Source organism: Natrix helvetica (genome assembly GCF_964273705.1).
Source record: "Natrix helvetica genome assembly, chromosome: Z".
In the NCBI taxonomy this organism is placed as follows: Eukaryota; Metazoa; Chordata; class Lepidosauria; order Squamata; family Natricidae; genus Natrix; species Natrix helvetica.
Window position 1 is genome coordinate 58,979,593 of NC_138554.1, and position 15,419 is coordinate 58,995,011.

At 41.4% G+C, this 15,419-nt stretch overlaps 1 protein-coding gene across 1 annotated transcript in view; it reads right to left on the reverse strand.

Annotated features, from left to right (window-relative positions):
• ARHGAP27 (Rho GTPase activating protein 27) overlaps positions 1–15,419 on the reverse strand; it is a 49,993-nt gene that overhangs the window by 8,950 nt on the left and 25,624 nt on the right. The window contains exons 3-6 of the mRNA XM_081971407.1: positions 4,129–4,551; positions 3,652–3,828; positions 2,034–2,101; positions 804–891 (exon numbers count right to left, since the gene is read on the reverse strand). Coding sequence (XP_081827533.1) covers positions 804–891; positions 2,034–2,101; positions 3,652–3,828; positions 4,129–4,551 — 756 coding nt within the window. The remainder of the gene's footprint in view (positions 1–803; positions 892–2,033; positions 2,102–3,651; positions 3,829–4,128; positions 4,552–15,419) is intronic.

A 15,419-nucleotide genomic window follows, 5' to 3' on the forward strand; every position in this document is an offset into this window, starting at 1 on the left:
TGGTTGGGAATAATAAGGAAATATTGCATGCAAAATAACATTAATTTGATAAGAGAGGAGGTATGGGATAGTAACCTTTTTGGCATAGTTTATGAAAAACATTTATCTTATTGTTCCAACAAAATGCTTAAGGAAGCAAGGAATAGATTTAAAGACAAAAAGGGTCATCATTTAAAAGATCAAATAAAATTTAGCAAATAAGCAATTGTGCATACCGTAGTAACAAGTTGCAGGGCTTCCCCCCAAAAAGAGAAAAAAACAATGAATCAAATGTTTAAAATGAGAAAAAGTTTCTTCTGAAATTCCACATAAGGATGACTCATATGAAATTTATTATCATCTAAGTAAGTTTTATCTGATAAAGAGGCAAGAAAGAGAACTTCAAAGCAATTTGGTATTTTTAAAAATTATTTTATATACAAGTCCAAGTCTTCCTCATACTAGTTTTGCTTTACTCTTACTGTTGTGCCATATTATTAACATAATTACAGATGTTTTTTTCTGAGTGGACATACTTATTAAAAAAACTAATTTGTAAAAATTATATGAGACAAATGGAAATTTTATTCACATGCAAAGACAAACATATATTTCAAAGTCTGGAAATGCATTTTTGCTAACCAAATGCAACTGTGATATGAGAAGAAAAAACTCCTGAAGATACCTTAAGAATTGGGCAGCTTCACATAAAAGAAGACTGTTTTTAAATTAACTGTATTTGAACATTTGAATTTCTTCCCCAACTCTCTATGCTACTATAATATCAGTTATTTCAGAGCAGGAAGCTAAAGCTGAAGACTTACTGTACTGCTGGAAGATGAATGCTTGGAGTCCTTGAAAAATATTAAGGCATCACCTTCCAAGACTGTCCATGCACAGGCCCAGTTCTTCCTAAAAGAAGGTAAAGAAAGGACCCACTATTGAAAGAATAATATTAACTGGGTAGGCATAAACACTGAAAAGTAAGAGTTTTGAGGAAAAATAGTACAACTATGCAAACATAGACATCAATATTCCTCTCTCTCGTCATTTTTCAACACACATTACTCTTAATAATCAACACAAAAGGAGTTTGTCTCTATGATCAACTCAATCATGAAAAATAGGCTCAAAATAGGCAAGACAGACAGATAATATATAGCTGAAGAATGAGAGGGAGACAGAATTAGGAGGCCAATAATTCAGTTCCAAATTGCTCACAAATAAATAAAAAAGGAGTGGGTGGAAAAGCTGAGAAGTGGGTAACTGTTCTGCAATGAGTGCCTTTATTCAGGGGAATATACACCCATTTAGTTCTTGAAAACGTGCCAAACAAGGCAACTGGCAATTGGCAAACACCTTCCCTTTCAATATGGTTTAAAGCAGCTTTTAATTTTACTGATTATTTGCTTTATTTAAAATCAAATAAATGCATACTTTTACTTAATCAGTAATGATTTGTAAGTGAATTTATTAGTGATGCATTCTCTCCCAAAAATATGCCTACATATTTGGAATGATGCTCTATCTTGCCTGAATCAGCATTCTTCAAATAGTTTTACAGAATTATGATGCCCATCACACACTTTTGGTTACAGCCTTGCCTTTCATTTCAATGGTAACACTAATATGTTTAAGATTGATTTCTTTGGGTGGAGTGTGGAGGACTCAATGGCTACCTCTACTTTCCTTGTGACTCAGGAATATGGTTTTATTTCCAAATCTTCCTCATACTAGTGGCTAAAAACTTACGCCAATCTAAAGGCAAGGAATTAAAATGCCTAAGAATTATCTGCTATCTAGGCTGCTGTTGACTGGAGGCCTTGAATGACTGAACAAGGAGGAAGCAGGACCTTAGAAGGCAATATCAGCTGATCTATTCCACAACTTCAAGTGCTTATTGTTCTAGTTTTTTTTTTAAACTATATTTTTAATAAGAGTAACTCCAGTTCCAAGCAAGAAAAAAAGGACTATTACAAACTTCCTCCTTGCCATTCCCTACATCAGAAAAGGCTGAAATTAAGTTCACAAACATACACAACATCCCCTCTTACCTCAGGCGTTTCCCTTTATCAGCCGTTCTTGTCCGATACAACATCCCAGCTTTCTCAAGAGATTTCAGCTGGGGAGGTGGAGAAAAAGAAATGGCGATTAAATCTTGTCCTAGTTGCTGGGGAAAACCCTATTATCAGAGCAAAGGATGACTGCTATTAGATAGCGACAGTTGTAGCTGAGTAGCAACAACCCTATACAATTGAGGATTGCTTCTAAACAAATCCAAAGTCACTGGGAGGGTGGGGGGATAAGCTCTCACTTCCCAAATGAAATGCTTATTTCATTTGGCTTAGGCTACTGTAAGTTTAAGAAAATAAATCTAGGAATTAAGGCAATATGATACCTCAGGTATTGTCTAAATTAATCCAGAGGGTAGGAAAGATACTAAAAATTGGGAGCCAAATTGGTAGACATTTTATATTTGCATTTTCAAACTGATTAAAATAGGAGCCCCTTTTCACCTAGAGAAAAAATAATTCTAGAGTTTCTTCTACTGCAGGGAGGCTTGAACGCTTACTTATAATTTAAGGAAATAAGGAAATGGACAGTGTGGAAATTGTAATTGCAGGAACTAAGTGGCTGTTTGAAAGTGGCAGCTTGTTTGGCCATCCTACTCCCAACGTTCCTTCCATCTTTCCAAAAGGTTATCCTGGTTCGAAGTGTGCAAAGGATCAGGAGAACCTTTGGCTTCTCCGTTTAATTTATTTATCAAAACCCCACTTTAGATCTGCCATCAGCAAGCAGAAACCCTTTCTTCCATACCTGCTCATCTTTTGACCCAGGGTGAACTGACTGGCCTGGGGACCAATTTGCAAAAGGACTGCTGCCATGACTAGATCCACTACTGGTGCTCTGGCGATTGCCAGAAGTGGTCACCTAAATATAATAATTTTAGCAGCAGTAAACAACATACAGGCACTCATACTACAGATCTCCAGGATCATGATCTACTGTTTTATTACACTCAAGTTTGTATTTACATCTATCAATAGGTAACCCATTTTACTTCCTCTTACTTTCAGCAGATGAATTTACAATACAATAGCAGAGTTGGAAGGGATCTTGGAAATCTTCTAGTCCAACCCTCTGCCTAGGCAGAAATTTGTATGCCAACTGATTAAATTTTAGAAATGCAGATTGGCATTTTTACTGTGTTCATCTCATTCAGTGATTGGGATCATACCGTAGAGGCAAATGGCGGTTTGTTTAACCATAGGGTTCTGAATACATTATGATGGCTGGGTATACGTTATAGAATAAATCCTTTGTTCTATCTGACTACATTATTGTTTTAATTTAAACAGCTCCGATTCTACCATTAGAATGTCTTCGCCTCATTGTAAAAGTAATCTTGTACTCACAGCAAAGCTGGCTGGGGAATTCTGGGAGTTGAAGTCCACCAGGTTTAAAGTTGCCAAGGTTGGAGACCCTAGTCCAACCACTAGCCCGGGGCAAGTATCCTTAGATCTGCCCAACTGGCTTCCCAACTTTTGTTTGAAAACCTTTAGTAATGGAGCATCCACAATACCAGGAAGTAGGCCAGCCCATTGCTTAATAGTTCTCATGGTCTGGAAATTCCTCCTTGGATTTCCCTCTGTCTTTCCAAGATATTCTTACCATATCTGGGACATCAAACATTGATGTTTCTGGGGTGCCAGGGGAAGCACATCCCTGGTCTGCTGAAGGAATGCCAGCGTAGTCAAATTGCTTGTAGGATCCATCTGGAGAATAACCTTCCTCTGGAGAGAGTTCACGAGGAGAAAGTTTTGGATAGTCAGTTTCTGGAGTTGGTGGCTGAAAAAAAATATTAGAAAAGAGGTCAAAACACAAACAACTTTTCTTCCTTCTTAAACAATTGAGAGATTTCTTCCCGAGGCTTGAGAATTATGAAACAGCCACCCAGAAATCCAGTTGACCCCAGTCCTGCTGGACTTTAATAAGAAGCAGAATATCTGCTTCCTCTCCAAGTATTAGCCCAGTTATAATTATGAGTTATGGGCCTAATCCCCACCACAATATATTTTATTTTACTTTATTATTTTATCATTTTTCTTTGTATTTGATGTTTTTAACAGACTTCTTTTATCCACTTACTCTCCGATCCGGAGATCTCCTAGTAGATGAAGGCCGCATCTCTGGAGGATTGAAAATTTCTTGGGGTGCCTCCCACGAAGTCTCACCTGTCGCTGCGTTATAGAAAAATATTTGCCCACTGTCCTCATCTACATATTGGTTCCACTCAGCAGATGAGTCAGGGCTGGGAGAGTGAGAGTGGGAAAGACTCACACTATTCAAGGAAGCCCCAAAGGGAGACTCCCAAGTTGTCTGACCAGTCACAGAATTGTAATAGAAGAAATGACCACTTTCTGTGTCGGTGTGAATTTCCCAGTTGTTCAAAGGGTTGCTGAGACACAGCTGGAATGGGGATTGAGAATCGTCGGCAGTGGTAGTACTGTGCTCCAACTGAAGTTCTTGTATGTTCACATATACTGGATCTGTGGCCACATCTTCAAGCAACTATGAAAACAATAAAGAAAAGTAATCCAATCACCTCATTGTATGAAACCTATCCCTTAATCAGCTCTCTGAATGGCTTAAACTTCTATAATTCCTGTTAGATTCAGGCAACGAGAGAACAGACTGCGGACACGTGGTGACTTATCAGCTCTTTATTAGTAGTAGTAGTGATCCAGCTTGTTCTGTGGCCGGAGGGTTCCCTTTTTATAGGGATCGGGTATGCCCCTCGACCAATCGGAACGATACCTGTTTCCCGCCGTAGCGGCGGACCAGAGAGGAGACTTGCTGCGATATATGCTAATATCTAACACCCCTCCCCTCTTAGACGGAGCATTCCGGTTAGTTACATAGTCCTTAAGATACGTGGGTGTTTGCCTTACACGGGTGGAACGTCGCAGTTCTGGTTGATCTGGAGAGGTTTCAGGATCGGTTGCTTTTTCTGCTTCGCGTTCGGGGGTCTGCAGGCTTTTGTTGCTTTGGCGTTGTTCGGTTTCTCTTTCGACCTCTTGTTCTACCCTAGGCTCGTAGGTGTCGTGGTTCTCCGTGTTGGGGCTCTCGAGTGGCTGACTTTGTGCTGGCAGATAGTTTTCATTGTCAGCCCGCAGGTCTGAGTGTGCCAGGCGACCTCGTAGTTGATCGATGTGCCTTTTCCAATTTCGTCCATCTTCAAGCTCTAGCAGATATGATCGTGGACCCGTGATGCCAATGACCCTTGCTGGCATCCACAATGTTCCCCCTGCATAGTTGTGGGCGTATACTGAATCCCCTATGCTAAAACTCCGAATTTTGCTTGTAGAGTCTGGGGGCGCTGTGGCAGAGTAATTTGGGTGAAGACGGTCCAGGTGAGACCGTAGACGGCGGCCCATGAGTAGTTCAGCGGGGCTCCTACCCGTCGTTGCGCTGGGGGTAATATGCTGAATTAGGAGGTAATGGTCAATGCGTGTTTGCCAATCACCTGGACCCATCCTAGCGAGGGCCTCTTTTGCGGATCGCACCATTCTCTCCGCCTGTCCGTTTGATGCCGGATGGAATGGCGCGACGAGGGCATGCCGAATTCCCTGACCTGCTAAGTACGTTTCAAATTGCATGGCCGTGAACTGGGGCCCATTATCGGAGACCAGGAGGTCGGGCAGGCCATGAGTGGCGAAAAGTCGCCGTAGAACCCTAATGACTGCCTCTGCCGTGGTTGAAGTCATTAGGACTACTTCTAGCCATTTGGAGTATGCATCCACAACTATAAAGAAAGTCTGACCTTGGACTGGCCCTGCGAAATCGATGTGTATTCGCGACCAGGGTGCTTTAGGCTTCTCCCATTCTGTGGCGGGCACTTCCGGGGGTGCTAGTCTCGATTCCTGGCATGGATCGCAAGTGGCCACCCATTCCTCTATTTCTTTGTCCATGTTGGGCCACCAAACATAACTTCTTGCTAACGCCTTCATTCTAACGATCCCCGGATGCCCCACATGTAACGCTTCTAATACATTTCTACGTAATGCATAAGGAATAACAACTCAATCCCCCCACAATAAACAACCTTGCAACACTGAAAGCTCATCTCGTTTCCCCCAAAATAGCTTGAATTCCGGGCCCACGTTTCCTTTTGGCCACCCCCTCCAAACCCATGTTTGAACTTGCTTTATTATGTTGTCCCTAGCAGAGAATCTGGCAACGTCGCAGGAAGAAACCGGTCCTGAGTCCAAACAGTCAATTAGCAACACCGGTACCTCGGGAGTGGGGTCTGGCAAGAGATCCGGAAGTGGGCAACGGCTGAGTGCGTCTGCATGTCCTAGAGTGGAGCCCGGTCGATGGATTAACTTGTATGAGTACGCGGCCAGGAAAACAGTCCACCTGGTCATGCGAGGAGAAAGGGAGACTGGTGTGGGGCGGTTTCCCGCCAAAAGTCCCAACAGCGGCTTATGATCTGTAATCAGTTCAAAATCGCGGCCGTAGAGGTATTCGTGGAAACGTTTTACTCCAGCTACAGCAGCTAATGCTTCCCTGTCCATCTGGCTGTAATTCCTCTCGGCCGATGAAAGAGTCCTGGAGTAGAAAGAGATGGGTGCTTCGTTCCCGTTTGGCATCCTGTGGCTAAGGACTGAGCCGACTCCGAATGGGGATACGTCGCAGGTCAATACCAACGGTAGCGTCTGGCTGTATTGCACTAGCAGCGAGTCGGTGGTGAGCAGGCGCTTTACTGCGGCAAAAGCTGCTGCTTCGGATCATCCCCATCTCCATGTTGCGTTCCTCTGGAGTAGTCGATGTAATGGTTCAGCAACGGTCGCCTTCTGTCTCAGAAAAACGCTGTAGAAGTTAAGTAGTCCGAGGAAGGCCTGCAACTCGGTCTGATTTCGTGGTGTGGGGGCGTCCTGGATCGCCTTAATTTTCTTTGAAGTGGGGTGTATTCCCTGACCATCGATTCTATATCCCAGGAATTCTACGCTAGGCACGTTAATTTGGCATTTCTCCTTTTTGAGGCGGAGGCCCTTTTCTCTGATTCTGGCCAAAACAGTTCTGATTCTTTTTAATAGTTGCTCCTCGTTTGCAGCGGACACCAAGATGTCGTCGAAATAGGGGACGACTCCCGGTATCCCTTGCAAAAGCCGTTCCATGACGCTCTGGAACAGACCTGGAGCAATACTCACACCGAATTGTAGCCGGTTGCATTTGAATGCCCCTCTATGCGTCACTATAGTTTGGGCCTCCGCTGTGGCGCTATCCACAGGCAACTGCTGGTAAGCTTGTGCCATGTCTAATTTAGCAAATATCTTTCCTGGCCCCAACGAGTGCAATAAGTGTTGTACTACTGGCACAGGATATGCGCTTTGTTGTAGCGTGACATTAATTGTGCATTTATAGTCTGCGCAGATGCGGACTGACCTGTCTGGTTTAACTGGGGTCACAATGGGAGTTTCCCAGCGCGTGATCCACTGGCTCAAGGATTCCTTGCTCTACTAACTTATCGATCTCTTTATCTATTTTTGGGCGGAGTGCAAAAGGCACTCGTCTCGGTTTAAGTCGGATTGGCGCCACTTTGGGGTCTAAATTGAATGAGATTGGTTTACCCACATACTTACCAAGACCGGGGCTGAACACATCCTCGAACTCCTTAAAAATCTGTTCAGCGCTGCTGTTCTCCACGGCGTTGATCCCAGTGACTTCTAAACCCAAGGCTTCAAACCAATCTAGTCCTAGAAGGTTCTGTAACGGAGCGCTGGCGATGGTCACGGGCAGCTGGGCTACGATGTCCTTGAAATGAATTTGGAACGTGCCTTGGCCCACGATGGGGACTCGGTTCCCCTGGTAGTCTCGTAGCAGGATGTCTGGTGCGCGTAGTTGGCTCTTTTTAAGGCTAGGGATAGCCTTTTTCATGGAGGCCCATGAAATGATCGTCAAGGACGATCCTGTGTCAACTTCCAGCTCGCAAGGAGAGCCCTCCAAGAGGACTGTGACTTTCAGCTTTTTAGGCCGCTTGGTGCGGACCTGACTTATTGTGGTGAGATACGTTCGCAATTCCTCTCTCTGGGTCAACTCTATCTCAGCATCTGTATCCTGAAAATACTCTCGTTGAGCGTCTTGGTAGAACGCTCTCTCAGCTCTTTGTGTATAGTCTCTCTGGGAATACGCCCTTTCAGCTCTTTGGGAATTGTCTCTCTGGGTAAACACTTGTGGATTTCTCTCTGGGCGCCCTTTTTGATTTTGCCAGGCCCCTGGGTTGGGCTTCTGTTGGCGGTACGTAGGCGGCTGCCATGAGGCAGGGACTTCGCTCTGGCACACTCGTGCGATGTGCCCAAGTTTGTTGCAGTGTGAACAAACAACGTTCCTGAACCGACAGGTAGACCGGGGGTGATTCCCTCCGCAGCTTGCGCAGGGCGGCAAACGGAATCCGGGTCTCCCCCCAGGCCTCATGTGACTGCTCCGCATCAGGTGACTGTCCTCGAACTCGGGATCCTCGTAGTCGGGGTTGGTGTCCTCGTAGTGGACTCTGGTGTGTCTGGGTGCTGGCTGGCTTACGTTGAATCCGCGTTGTATGGCTTCTGATGATTTTTCCGCTGACTCGGATGCCCTTGCTTCGTTTAGCGCTATTTGTAGGGTTAAATTGGGGTTCGCCAACAGCCTTTTTTGTAGCGAAATGTCCCTTAACCCACAAACAAATCTTGCCAGGATATGCTCGTCCAGATCCCTGAACTCGCAGTGAGTTGCTGCTTTACGTAGGGCTGCAACATATTGGTTGATTGATTCTCCCGCCTTCTGGTTCCGTGTGTTGAATTCCTGGCGGCAAACGTGGTGGGAAGGTTTTGGCGCATAATGAGTCTGTAGAGTCTGTTGCAGCGCCGTCCATGATACCGCTTGTATCGGAGTAGGCGCAGAGAGCTCTCTGGCCATGCTGAAAACTTCTCGCCCACAGTAGCCAAGGAAGATGTTTTTCTTTCGGGCATCGGTTATCCCCGTGTATTCGTTCGCTTCGAGAAAACACTCGAAACGAATCATGAAAGCCTCCCATTCGTCGTTCGTCGGGTCGAATGGAGCGGGGGGAGTGTGCATCGCCATCTTCTCTTCGTTTGAATTTGCCGCGCTGCAGTGTCCTGAGATGGCTGCCGGAATTTCTGCCGAATTCCTGGGCTGGATCGAATCCTGAGATTCTGAAGTAGCTTTCTTCGTCCTATCTGTCTCTCAATCCCACCTTCGTCGCCAATGTTAGATTCAGGCAACGAGAGAACAGACTGCGGACACGTAGTGACTTATCAGCTCTTTATTAGTAGTAGTAGTGATCCAGCTTGTTCTGTGGCCGGAGGGTTCCCCTTTTATAGGGATCGGGTATGCCCCTCGACCAATCAGAACGATACCTGTTTCCCGCCGTAGCGGCGGACCAGAGAGGAGACTTGCTGCGATATATGCTAATATCTAACAATTCCTGTCTAGTTACGAAGGATCCAGGATTATGAAATCACACTTAAAAATGTAATAATTAAAAATAGTCTAATAAATCCATTAAAAAAAGCCAACATAACAAAGACCAAAAGAAATCAGGTAATATACGTTAAGGAAAGACACAAAAATGTAATTATTCCATAGTATTTCTGCTCCAAAAGACATTTATATTTATATCTATATTTATATTTGTATTTATTATCTGTTATTTGCTGTGTGGACTGTACACCGCCCCGAGTCCTCTTTGGGAGAGGGGGCGGTCTAGAAGTGCGAAGAATAAATAAATAATAATAATTTATACAAATTAACCTTCAAGATTTATTAAATGTGGAAAATGATCTTGGCAAATATCATGACAATAATTATTTTGAGATGTAAACACATCCACTCCAATGTTTTTTGCTGTTTCACTCAAAAGTAAATCAAATCAGCAATGTATACCCTCTCATTTCTGTCACTGTTCCTTTTGATGACTCATTACATTTTTATTAGTACCCTTTTAACATTTCAAAAATAGAGTAATATCTACAGTTTACCTCTTCCCGCTTCCCTTATTTTCACCATGACAATCGTCCTTGGCTTGGATGATCTTTAAATTGACAGTTAACATTTTCTATAACATTAGAGTATTTTCCATCCAACCCCTCCGTTTTCACCTTTGTACTTGTGTCTTTTAACAGTACCTAGGTGTGCGGAATGGAGCAATGATCAGCCATATTGTTTTGCCAAAGATGCAATGTTTTCTCACCTGCTGTCTTCAACTCTATTAAACAGTCAAACTGACTGATAAATTCCAGTAAATATTAGTTATACAATAAGCATATTGTAGATCTATAGCAAAGTTTGAAATCCAAAATAAAGTTGGACAAAAAATATTTTATCTGGATTCTGCTTTTTAACTCTGATCTCCAGTTCTCTCTTTCAAATGATCTTAACTCAGTTTTGATGCTATGTTTGGAATTTCTATTGTTCTATCTTGCATATGTATCTACTAAGTGTATATTTCTACATCAACTGCAGTGTTACGGTAACCTTGCCAAATCCAATTCTTAGATATGCTGAATTTCTGTTCCCATAATTGACAACCCATTATGTAAAAGAGATACAGAAGAGAAAATAGAAATTTCCTGGTCAGAAATGAGAAAGCATTTAACTGGCTACATGAAGTCTTTTTCTCCCAATCTTTTCCTTTCAATATTTTTCTGCCATTTATATTATGACAAAATAAATAAATAAACCAAACCGCCCAGATGAGGTTTAACTGAAATCACAGTTTACCTTTTTGTCTGGATTAGAATGAAGACCAAACAAACAAAAATGGCCAGATTTAAGCCTCTGGAATTTAATTTAGTGAGAATTAATCTGATGATTACCAACTTCTAACGTGCTTAAAATCATTGAGGGCTATGGTGTAGATCAGCCCCTGCTTACGATCTTGAACAGTCTTCCTCAACCGAATATATTCTTGATTTGGTGAACTCTTCTCCTAGCCATCTTTACTCAGTATGGCAATTTGTACCACTGGCAGAGAATGAGGAAAACTGTAATCTAGCAATTTAGAGAATACCGAGTACAAGGAATCTATAGAAATAAATATACTAGAGGATAGATTTTTTTTAAAAAAAAGAACGTGGTGAATCAAGATTAACAAAGATAGCCATATAAGAGAATTAAGGCTTAGAAATGTTTGATATGGACATTGGACAGAGAAAAAATACAATTCTGCTATATATTGGTATACAGAGTGGACACACAAATTACTTTCAACAGCAATAAGCAAGCCAACAAACTCTGAACTATATTTGAATGGAGAAGTTGCTGATTTATTCTTGGGCATGTAAGTACTGAGGATAGGAGATAAAAACAGATCCAAGTTGTTCAACAATTCAGTGCTACCAAGATAGGGTTGCCTGCCAAAGGAAAACCTATCACAGTGAAGCAGAATGCTCAACTCCATGGCTCACCAGATCTTCATGAGTTACAAGATAGGGAACATAGAAACATTTCCCCAGACGCAGTACGTACTACTTCTATGAAAATCTGTCAGAGAGGATCTCATTCCAGATATGGACATGGACAGAAGAGGATATATCACAAATTATGTGACTGTTGCATTTGTTTGATATGTGCAGACATTTACATTTAGCCCTGCCTATGTACTGCATGAAAAGCCAGTTTAGTGCAGGGGTTAAGGCATCAGGCTAGCCTTTGTGGAAAAAAATAAAGTCCTCCTAGATAAATCAGATGATCTTACAACAGACATGCAGGACACGGGAGGGGCCGGAGCTCTGCTGGCGGGGGGAGAAGGGGCAATACCAAGAAAACTCAGATCACAAAAATGAGTAAGAAAATCCACTTGATATAAATTGATCGAAATTATTAACTGAATTTACATGCTGACTATATATTGTTATTTAGTATTGAATTTTTTGTAATTGTGTTCTATGAGTATGGAGGGAGGGGACTCCTGCCGCACATTGCAACTGCCAAAATTTGTAACCTTTCCTTTACCCCTTTCCTATATTATTTCTTAAAAAACCAATAAAACTTTGTTTAAAAAAATGGTATCAGGCTAGAAACTGAGAGGCCATGAGTCTGAGGCACAAAGCTAACCAGATGACCTTGGGCCACTTTCACTCAGCTCTAGAAAGGAGATAACATCAAACTAGTTCTGAAATCTTGTCAAGAAAACTGCACTCAATTCATTCAAAAATAGGCTGGATTTGCACAATATGGTAGATTAGAATGACATAGTTTGTAGTACAACTTGCTGTGGCAGGTCAATCATCATCTTAGCATGAAATATTCAGTAGCAATGTTCAGTAGCATCTTTCCCCCAAATATTATTTGCTATATGCTGCCTGCTGCTTTTTTCTCCAATTTCAGAGGATAGTTTTTCTTCCTGGTCTGAAAGAGCAAGTTAGGGCAGAAAAAGAGTATGTTCAAATAATTTTGGACATTTGGCAACCCAACTGTTGATAATAAAATAAACAGAATAATAAAATGGGTTATGTGTTTTCAGCCAGAGTGGTTAAGGCAATATTTAGAACCTCTCCTGCTTAAACTCAGTCTAGATCAGCTGTAATCTGCTGAGTACGTGTCTTATAAGTATTTTTGCAAATCTTTAGAGACCTGATCATGTAGTAAAGGGAGGAATTCCTACATTCTAATTTCATTCTTTTCTCTCCTTTTCTTTCTGTATATGCTCACAGCCAGTATTTTTCTCCCTTAGAATTACCATTAAAAGCTGGGTTCTGGGGAAAACACATTTACAGACAGAAAGGCACGAAGACTCCACATTTTACACAGGAGAGACAGACTTGAGATTGTTATGTATAACAACAGTGTCCCCTTGAATTCATTTTTCTTCATTTGCATAGAATGACAGTCCAAAATAACTAATCTGCTTCTTCTCTTACTTCCTGTAAAGATAATCAGCTCTTAAACTATACCTTCTCCTTTATCTTTTGCGTGCCAATTTTCTCCTTTTTGCCAATATTCTTTAAGAACAGAATGCAATGATCAAGTAAGGGAGCATATAAACTGCTACCTTCTACCTGTTTCAAACTAATAACCTTTGACCTATGGTCACTGTAACTAGTAATCATAGAGACTTAGTTCAAAACATCTGAAGGACATCACGATTGCCTATCCTGTTCCAGCAATTTCTGTTTTGGTTTATTGGTTTCAAGTAGGCTCTGGCAATAAGAACAAAGCATTGCCTTTCTAAAATGTGCATTGTAGAATGTACTGAGTTAAAAATAGTCATTCCTATCTGAACATCTTCTGGATTTAGCAAAGACAAGAAACTGGGAAATTATAACCCCAAACATTTAGGGATGTTAGCCCTTCAAGATACTCCAGAGAAGGATACCAAAACTATGAGCACTAAAGCTATTGTAAGGTATGGTAAGAGACACTTGCAAACCTGAAATCACACCCTCCCCCTTTCTTTCCAGAGAACCCTGGGGTTGGAATCTCCTTTGAGATGCTTATTCCAACTCCATTCCTCTATTTTTCGGGTAATTATCTAGGTTGTGTCTCTTCCTCCTGTCTCCCAAGATTATTCCCACATCTTATTTACACAGTGCATAATTAATATAAGAACTTTACTGCCACCAAGATGTAGTGATAGTCATTTAGTAGATAGGCTTTAAGAAGCAAAAATACCTCTTTAACATTTTTGCAATGAAAATAGGGAACCAAATATTACAAGGCAGCATGTACATTCATCAACATCGTAATTATTATGTGGCACATTTAGTTGTAATTACGATATCCCTGTTTTTTTTATAGAGCACTAGTTTGGTTACAACTATCTCAAAAGCAGAAATGCAATGTGTAGATAATAAAGATTTAGTGATAGAAAGAAATTGAATAAATGCATTACTACAGGGTAGAAGAACTTTCTTAGAGAGTTAAACTGAGACCCGCTCTTGCAAGTTTTTGCTACACTCTTGCATTTTGAAAGCAGCATGATATTTCTTCACTAAGATTTGGCCTGAATTTATACACCCATTTCTGGTCCCTCCCTCTCCATAGGTTCTGGGCAGTCTTCAAGCAAAGCTTAACAATCTTTTGACTTAAAGGGCAATCTTCTATCCTTCCCATTGCCATACCTCAGATGAGTCTGATGTCCGGGATGATTTATGCCAGGAAGATGAGCTAGGAATCCAGTCACCCATTGCTAATACAACCCAAGAAGATCAGTCTAAAGCTTAGAAGCAGTGCCTTAACGGAAGGAAAATGGCAGAGTGGAAAAAAAAATGCTTTCTCAACCACAGGCCAATCAAGAGACAGAAAGCAACACAACATAGAGTGCAAAACAAGAACTCAGCCCTTTGCCTTTCACATGCTTCCTGTTGGGGTTTGTGGGATAAAATGGTTACTGTGGTAATGAGTTATATCTAATGTTCTTTTCTAGATTTTGTGGCAGCTCACTAAAATCCCTTTTTCTTTCTCTACACTAATAGGAATAAAAGAAAAGCTTACTTATGTGTCAGAACACCGCAAAACTCAACTTTTTTTTAAAATATGGGAGCCCTTTGCCTAAATTTTAACTGAATGAAGGTAGGTTACAATTATTCAGTGAACCAGACAATGCAAGCTATATTAGTCTTTGAGATTATTTCCTATTTCCAAAAGCCAGAAAGGAAAATTATTTTGCAGGATAAAAAGAGAGGCAAGCCAGAAGACTAAGAAACAATTATAGATTGTATAGTTCTTAAAACCCAAGTACTGATAGAAGTCCAGAGATAGCTTCTCAGGCTTTAAGAGATGATGGGAAGAGAAATGTTGGCTAAATGTACTTTTGCGTTGTGATTATACAAGACCAGTTCTTCCAACAGGCAAACTGAGCTCATTGCTTTAAAGACACAGATACTATTAAAAAAAACTGTTTTTTTTAAAAAAACCCTTTTTTTAAAAAGGAGAAAACTGAGATAATGATGATGATGATCAAATATCAAATGTGACTGTACTATTTTACTCTTAGAGAAGAGCAACAAAGATAATTAGGGGACTGGAGACTAAAACATATGAAGAACGGTTGCAGGAACTGGGTATGTTTAGCTTAAGAGAAAGAAGGACTAGGGGAGACATGATAGCAGTCTTCCAATATCTCAGGGGTTGCCACAAAGAAGAGGGAGTCAAACTGTTCTCCAAGGCACCTGAGGGTAGAACAAGAAGCAATGGGTGGAAACTAATCAAGGAGAGAAGCAACTTAGAACTGAGGAGAAATTTCCTGACAGTTAGAACAATTAATCAGTGGAACAGCTTGCCTCCAGAAGTTGTGAATGCCTCAACACTGGAAGTCTTTAAGAAGATGTTGAATAGCCATTTGTCTGAAACGGTACAGGGTTTCCTGCCTAGGCAGGGGGTTGGACTAGAAGACCTCCAAGGTCCCTTCCAACTCTACTATTGTATTGTATTATTTCTCC